Source organism: Phaseolus vulgaris, chromosome 10, assembly GCF_000499845.2.
Source record: "Phaseolus vulgaris cultivar G19833 chromosome 10, P. vulgaris v2.0, whole genome shotgun sequence".
In the NCBI taxonomy this organism is placed as follows: domain Eukaryota; kingdom Viridiplantae; phylum Streptophyta; class Magnoliopsida; order Fabales; family Fabaceae; genus Phaseolus; species Phaseolus vulgaris.
This window is the reverse complement of record NC_023750.2, coordinates 35,201,694-35,210,549: the sequence shown is the minus strand read 5'-3', so window position 1 is coordinate 35,210,549 and position 8,856 is coordinate 35,201,694. Positions and strand designations below refer to the sequence as shown.

Sequence of the window (8,856 nt, the reverse complement as noted above, 5' to 3'; positions counted from 1 at the left end):
ACATTCATATGGAGTTTCTGAAAACAAAGGAAGATATGATCGGCCTTCCGTGTCTTGAAGGATATGGAGAGAAATGGTTGTAGCAAGACTCTTCAAACTTATAATGCATTGATCCTAGGTTTAGGAAGTAAGAAGCAAATATTTTAAATATATTGATTGATGGATGAGGAGAGAATAAGGGATATGTCCAGATATATTCAGTTGCCTCTGCAAAGGAGGAAAAGCAAATGATGCCATTACTCTTTTACATGAATTGTTGGATAAGGGCATATCTCCTAATATATCTTCCTTCAAAATATTGATTAAAGTCCTCTGCAAGTCTAGCGATTTTATAGTAGCTTGTGAAATATTTGAGATATTTGAGGTAGCTTTGAGTATATGTGGCCACAAAGAAGCCTTGTACAGTTTGTTGTTCAATGAATTACTTGTCGGAGGATAACTCTCTGAAGCAAAGGAGCTATTTGAAGCTTCGTTAGATTGGTGTATCTTATTGAAGAATTTCATGTGTAAAGATTTGATTGAAAGACTTTGCCAGGATGAAAGGTTAGCAGATGCTAGTAGCCTTCTTCATAAATTGATTGATAATAGATATGGCTTCGACCATGCATCATTCATGCCAGTGATTGATGGCTTAAATAAAAGAGGACACAAACAGAAAGCGGATGAACTAGCAAAGAGGATGATGGAATTGACATTAGAAGATAGATCTGTCGATAGGCATTATCAAAACAGAAACAGTCATTCCTGGAAATCTACATAATGGTGGAGGAAGTGACTGGAAGGACATAGTTAACAGGTATAACCATATGGGTGATGAAGATAATCAATTATTCCATATTTTTTTATTCTGTTCATATTTGGAAAACAAGGTTCTTAATTTGATCCCTTAATTTGATAGTGGGAGTGAAAATTGTTTTTGGATGTGTTCGACAACATAACGTGCTGGATTTTGAGGGTTCTCATTTCTAAACCTTGTTAGTTAGATAGTTTCCAACTCCAATTCGTTGAACTCACAAACATAAAGACGTTTTATATTTTTTTCATCTTTGAAAGAGTTGCTTTATCATGTGACATTTAAAATTATCACCAACTTGTCATCTTAAATATTGTAGTTCTATCAAACTAAATGCAAACCTGGATCTTACTATTTTATCATTGAAACTTTGATTGTCACAAGTTCTACAATGGCTATGCCCTTTTCATGAGTGGTATCCATAATTTACCTATGCTGCATATTCTTCCATCTTTACTAATGATCTGTTATATTATTTGACAGGGATGGTTGCAGGGGAATTGCACTGAAAACTCTTAAGCGTGTGCAGCAAGGCTGGGGTCAAGGAAGTATATCTAGTTTGCAGTCTCAGTCAAATAATTTTCTTCATTACTATGATGGTAGTGGTTAATTGTTTGTTTTGGTTGGGGAACGTTTGCCCCTTCTCTAAGTTTCAACCTCAAAGGTCGAACAGGAGGAGCAGCAGATCATAGAATTTAAAGGCTTGTATTGTAAGTAAAGGTTTTCAATAAAATCTGTATTCCTCTCAATGCGAAGGATACACACCACAGAAAGTAATTCAAAATTCTTTCAAAATTCACTTAAAGAGTTGTACAAACATTGATGTATACTTTTTCCCTTTTGTATATAGCTGGAACATATATTCATTTTCTGGCAATTAGAAAGGCCGGTGCATTTTATTCATTCCTTGCTCTTGATATCCTGTCCTCCAGCCTATCTTAGTATGATTCCCATACAAAGATTTTAGATTGGAGTTCGTAATTACGCATCAAATCAAGTAATTTTGAATTGCAATTTTTATTTTCTTATATTTTGATCATCTGTCAATTGTAGTTCAGGATATATCCTCAAACAGATTGTGTATGTACCTCAACTTATGCATATGAACACCTCAATTGTTGGTTATTTAGATTTTATTATTATTAATTTTGATTTTATTACCCTTAAACTATTTTACCGTTATATTGCATTAATAGTTAGTTTACAGGCCGGTTAGTATTCTTATTTTATAGCTTCCAGTAATTGTAATTTTATTATATATATGATTGAGTAAATCAAAATGAATAAGATCAGTTTTGCAATTTTGTGCAATTACGTTCAATTATTTGCTACAACCTTTTGTCTTCTCTTATTTCCTTTAATTAGTTCTTACAATTGGTATCAAGAGCTAGTTTGTTATCATGAACTCTACCCAATTATTAGTCCCTATGCTTGGTGGAAAAAATTACAATCAGTGGTGTGTGCAAATGAGAGTTTTGTTTGATTATCATGAGTTATGGGATGTCGTTGAGAGTGGAGTGTCTGCATTAGCTGCTAATGCAACTGAGGCGCAACGAGTAGCGCATCGTGATCAGAAGAAGAAGGACAATAAGACTTTGTATCTCATTCATCAAGGGATGAATGATGAGACGTTTGAGCATATAGAAGGAGTAACAACTGCCAGTGAGGCTTGGACAATTTTGTCAACCAATTATAAAGGTGATGATAAGATCAAAATGGTGCGTCTTCAAACCCTAAGAGCCAATATGAATTGCTAGAGATGGAAACCACAAAGACTATTGATGTCTATATAAACAAAGTTCTTGCCTTGACAAATCAGATGAAGAGCAATGGTGAAACACATTCAGAGCAGGCAAAGGTGGAGAAGATTTTGAGATCTTTAACTCCCAGATTTGAACATGTTGTTGCTGCAATTGAAGAGGCCAATGACATTTCAAAAATGATAGTAAGGTTATTGTCTGGTTCTCTACGAGCTCATGAGCAGCGGATGAATGACAATAAGATTGAAAAACCAATTGGTAGCTCCTATCATGAACATGGTAGCTATTTCAGCAAAGGTCGTGGTGGCCAAAATCATGGAGGCGCTTGGCGCGGAGGACAAGGAGGCATTTATAATAAATCAAATGTTGAGTGTTATAATTGCCATAAACGTGGCCATTATGCAAATGAGTGCAGATCAAAAGGTGATAAACATGTTGTCAATTGAGCTCAAGAAGAAAGTAATCACGAACAAGACGAAGAGGATCATGCAGTACTAATGGCAGCCACATCAAATGAAACTCCAAACAATCAGACTTGGTATTTGGATACAGGTTGCACAAATCACATGTGTGGTAAGAAGGAGTTGTTTGCAGATTTGGATGACTCATTTCGCACAAAAGTGAAATTCGGTGATGGTAGGTTCGTTCCGGTAACTAGAAAAGGGCGAATTCTTATCACATTATGGTGATCATAGGTACATCTATGATGTTTTCTATGTACCTGATATGAAAAGTAATTTGTTGAGTATGGGGCAGCTGGCCGAGAAGGGTTATGTGATGCACATAGTTGAAAATAAATTATCAATTTTTGATAAAAAAAGGTAGTTTGATTCTTAAATCCTTTTTATCAAAAAATCGCATGTTTCCAGTAGATATTCATATGGGTGATTTTAAGTGCTTGAATGCAATAGTGAATAATGAATCGTGGTTATGGCATTTACGCTTTGGGCACTTATATTTTCAGAGTTTGGAAAATCTTTCCAAAAGAAATTTAGTTAGGGAATGGTTTACCCCATATTCATCACCCTGATCAATTGTGTGAGGCTTGCACTTTTGGGAAGAATCACAGGATACCATTTGTTAAGGAGTCTTCGCGTGCAAAATTTCCTTTGGAGCTTGTTCATACAAATGTTTGTGGCCCGATGAACTATCATCAGTTGGAGGTAATAAGTATTTTTTAACCTTTACTGATGATTTTTCAAGAAAAACCTGGATTTATGTATTGAAGAGCAAGGATGAGGTATTCCACTGCTTTAAAATATTTAAAGCATTTGTTGAAAGAGAGAGTGGCAGACAAATTAAGATGGTGCGTAGTGATGGAGGAAGTGAGTACAAGTCTAATGAATTCAAGAGGCACTGTGAAGGGTTGCAACATAACATTACTTGCCCCTACACACCTCAACACAACGGAGTTGCTGAGAGAAAGAATAGAACAATCATGGACATGATGAGGAGCATGCTTAAAGCGAAAGGTATGCCAAATTATTTTTGGGCTGAGGCCGTAACATGTGCGGTATATTTGATAAACAGATCACCCACTCGGAGTGTTCCTAACACAACTCCGATTAAGGCATGGAGCGGAATCAAACCCAATGTGCAACACTTGAAAGTATTTGGGTCCATTACTTATGCCCATGTCCCTAAGACAGCAAGATCGAAGTTGGATGATAAGGCAATGAAGACCATTTTCATTGGTTATAAAAATGGAGGATACAAACTGTATAATCCAATGACAAAGAAGGTGATTATTAGTCGTGATGTTACATTTGCCGAAGATGAGGAATGACAATGGAATGCAGCAGTTGAAATAGATTCGAAAAAACGATATATTTATGTTTTGAACGATGATATGGAAGATGAAGTCACTCTTGAAGCACCTGCAATTCAACCTGAAGCTGCAGTTCAACCTAAAGTTGTAATTCAACCTGAAGTTGCAACTCCAATTGCAACTATGATGGAGCGACCAAGAAGGCAGCAGCGACAACCTGTACATCTTCAAGATTGCGAAGTAAATCTTGATTATGAAGTTGATGACAATGGAGATTTGGTTCACTTTGCTTTTCTTGCAGAATCAAAACCCGTGAGACTTGTCGATGTCATTCAACACCCCAAATGGCAAAAGGATATGAATAAAGAATTGATGGTGATTGAGAAAAACAATATCATAACTCAAATTGGGAAGGTTGTTCCAAATCAGAATTAAGGGAGGATGTTGGTTATTCAGATTTTATTATTATTAATTCTGATTTTATTACCCTTAAACTATTTTACCGTTATATTGCATTAATAGTTAGTTTAAGGCCGGGTTAGTATTCTTATTTTATAGCTTCCAGTAATTGTAATTTTATTATATATGATTGAATAAATCAAAATGAATAAGATCAATTTTGCAATTTTGTGCAATTACGTTCAATTAATTGTTACAACCTTTTGTCTTTTCTTATTTTCTTCCATTAGTTCCTACATCAATAATGACTATCAAGGAAGTAATTGTGCTCCTTAATGTTGGAAATGGAGATACACTCAAGGACAAATAGTGATGGATCAATATATGTACTATTTTGCGAAATGGAGATACACTCAAGGAAGTAATAGTGATGTAGCAATGAGCATAAAGCATAGCTAGCATATCAAGGTTCACTATTTTGATCTGTTATCCTTCTTCTCAATTGAATGGACAACAGAGTAGTTGTTTCTTTTTTGTAGATTACAATTCTGGCTAGTTATTTCAACTTGTTTTTACTCTTAATGAATCTATCCAACTTCAACTCAAATACCGAACATTTCAAAACAGCATGAAAACTACATAAACGCAATCTCAACTTCTTAATTAGTCTCTACAAAAGAATAAAAATGAAAACATGTCCTTTCAAGTAATCTGAGTAAAGAAACAGGACAGGTTCGAGTGAGTGGGTAATATTAGACTAATAAAATTGGGTAAAATGGATAATAACAGTCAAGTTTTGACAGAATATTATAGTTTTATGGATATATGATCCATCCCAAAGTGATATTTTAATATTTATATTTTCAAATTTAGTTTTGATAAGATAATTTTTTTCTAAAAGTTTAATAATAAACTATATAAAGTCGTGCTTCATTACTAAAAGAATTTTTTTTGTATACTTATTTCATCTATTTAAAATTAAAATAAAAGTGTTTAAAAAAAAAACTCAATATGAATCAAATCTGAATAACCAGTTTAAATTAACTTGTAGCCCGAATAACTCATATCTGATTTTGACATGATAAGTTAGACGTCGGATATAAATTTAGAAATTTGAAATATTAAATTTGGGTTATGTTGGATTTCAGGTTAGCCTGAATCCAACCGTATGCTCAGAAGTACTTTCAAGAATAAGAGAATGCATATTGGCTTTTATCAGCTGCAGAAGAAAAAAGGGCTACAGCACTGCTAGTAAAAGCCAAATCTATTTGAGAATCCTGGTGCATAAAAATAAGGATTAAATATATTTTTTTCCTGTACCAAAATTTTAAAAAAAATCTCATTTTGTGTTATAAAAAAATTCATAATCCTATTGTAGCCTACTTTTTGTACATAATAATTGTGGCTAGTTATTTCGAGTGGTTAATGGATTGAACTTACCGCAGAAGATTTCATCTTATAGCTTCATTGTTGGAGCTTGTCTATGGACCTTTCGTACATAAACTAGTGTTTGATACATGCAATGCAATGCTGACTGTGTATAAATCTGCTGTCCTTGCTTTTCTTTCGGTGAAGTCACAGACCTTTCAGCAGCTTCATACACCACAAAATTTATCTCAAACTCAGTCTCTTTCATCTCTATTCAAGATCACATATCGTATCACGCATATCTGCTGAAGCAGGGCTTAATAACCCAGTTTCGTATTTATATGGAGAAAATCCAGAATTTTACCATTGGTCCCCTTCTAGTTTAATGCTCCTCGTTTAAGTTGTTCAAACTTCAAAGCTCCTGTTAGTTCGTGCTTTAGACCCTTTGAATCAAACCACAATTTTTTTTGAATATTTTAAAGCACAAACCTAATTTCATGTCATGCCTCATCAAATGTTGACATGGTAGGATCTTCAAAATCGATGTCCTTCCCCTCTTTGCCATTTAACTTGTCAAGAATTCTCCATGTCACAGAATCAGGAGTGAGTCCATTCTTTTTCATCTCTCTGACAATTTGGTAAGCTTCACTTTTCAGACCAAGATTGCACGCACAGTTGATCAGAATATTATAACTAAATATATTCGGAGAGACCCCAGAATCTACCAACTCATACAAGAAATGACAAGCCTCCATAAAATTGCCAGAGCGGCAGAACCCTTTCAGAATTGCTGCATAAACAAAATTATCATGAACCCCTGAAGGCCATATAACATTGTGCCAAAATCTCTTTGCTTCTTCTACTTGGTCAGATTCACATAGGCCTTCTACAACAACTGTATATGTGGTACTATCTGCCGTAATGCCATCATTTACCATGTCATCAAGAACCATCAATGCATCATTTGGTCGCTTTAGTTTGAACAAACCTCGGAGAAGAGCATTATAAGTCACAACACTAGGTTTTATTCCATTTTCAGGCATCAGCTTATGAAACAGATCAAGAGCTTCATTGATTCTTGCAGCATCCAACATACCAGAAATCAAAGTAGTGAAGGTCACAACATCAGGTGCAGCAAATTTTCCCATTAACATATCATGCAATACCTTAGATGCTTCATCAACCCTACCCATCTTGCAAAAGCCATTGATCACCGTGTTGAGGGTGATCACGTCAGCGTGACACTGGTTCTCAAGCATAAACACAAGCACATTCAAAAGCTCTGTCGGATTGTTCACAAGACAAAGAGCTCTCAAGTAAATGTTGTAAATCCTAGTCTTGTTAACACCTTCCTTACTCAGCATGAGTTTCAAAACTTCCTTCGCCTTGTCCACATCCAACACTTCGCAAAGAGCTTCCACGAGTACCTTATAAGTATGCTCAGACAAAATAAACCCAAATTCGGCTCCTTCCTCTAACAACTGATAAGCCCTCATACAATCACCATCCCTGCTAAGCCCATGAATGACATAATTATACGACACCTCACTCGGAACAAACCCTCTTTTCCTCATTACATAAAAAATCCTAGCTGCCCCATTATGCCTCCCAACTCTGCAAAGTGAATCCACCATCTGTCCATAAGCAACCTCCTCAGAAAAACCACTCCCGAACGGCAACTCCTCAGCTATCCTAAACACTTCACCAAAAAACCCCTCCCTGCACAAAGAATCAACCAAATTTGCAAAAGCCGCGGTCTTCACCGAATCTTCAGCTTCCACACTCATCATCTCCCACAACCTGCACATCAACTCCCTCCCACCTTCCACATCCCTCTCCCGAAGAACACCGCGAATCAAAACACTGTAAGTCACCGAATTCGGCTCCACGCCACTCTCAAGCATTTCATCGAACACCTTGCGCGCGTCCCTAATTCCACGAACCAAGCAGTACCCTTTAATCAAAGTGGTGAAAGAGACAACATTTGGGCAATGCCCACGGCTCTTCATGTCAAAAAACAGCCTGTGAGCGTCCAGGGGTTGATGGGCAACGCAAAACTGGTCCATCAGACGGTTGTAGTTGACCAAAGAGGGAACGAAACCGGGCTTGGAAGCGATAAGGGATTGGATGAGGCGCCACGTTGCGTGAGGGGTTCGAGAAGCGAGAATGCGAGCGAGGAGGACGTTGCAGGTGCGCGCGTCGGGGAGGGAGCCGGAGACGAGGGAGAGGGAGAAGCGATGGTGTGCTTCGGAGAAACGGCGAGCGTCGCAGAGGGAGTGAATGATGGTGGCGATGTTGTGTTTTGAGGGTGCATTTTGGGAGTTGTGAGGTGAAAGAGAGCGAGAGAGATTTGAGAGTGGAACGAGTTTGGGCCTGCGGATAATTGGCGCCAAGCTTGTGTGCATAGTTGCAGCACTACACTTCTCACCACAATTCAAAAGAAATTCGGAACTAATAACTTGTTAGAATTAAGATACCCTTTTTCCATTAGTATATATGGTTATTTCTTTTTCTTTTCTCATAAATCTATATATATAACAATTGAGGAGCATATCCGGATTTATTTATCACTATTACCTGTGACGTCAATTGGTCAGAAATACGTGACTTTGTTACTTCAAAAGGATTAACTGCTGCCGATAAGCCAGACATTGTTTGTAGAGTTTTCAAGATGAAATTAGATCAAATGATGATTGACTTCAAAAAACATGACTATTTTGGCAAAGTTAATGCAGGTAATCCACATTAACCCATATTAAACAGTTTCT

At 36.7% G+C, this 8,856-nt stretch overlaps 1 protein-coding gene across 1 annotated transcript; it reads right to left on the bottom strand.

The window, feature by feature from the left end:
- Positions 1-5,972: 5,972 nt before the first annotated feature.
- Positions 5,973-8,534, bottom strand: LOC137819442 (pentatricopeptide repeat-containing protein At3g18020). The gene has a single exon (XM_068623297.1). It carries the CDS (start codon positions 8,491-8,493, stop codon positions 6,589-6,591), a length of 1,905 nt encoding a protein of 634 aa, XP_068479398.1. The 5' UTR covers positions 8,494-8,534; the 3' UTR covers positions 5,973-6,588.
- Between the last annotated feature and the right edge of the window lie 322 nt (positions 8,535-8,856).

Coding starts and splice junctions, on each gene's coding strand:
- LOC137819442 (XM_068623297.1), bottom strand. CDS start 8,493: ATGCACACAAGCTTGGCGCCAATTATCCGCAGGCCCAAACTCGTTCCA.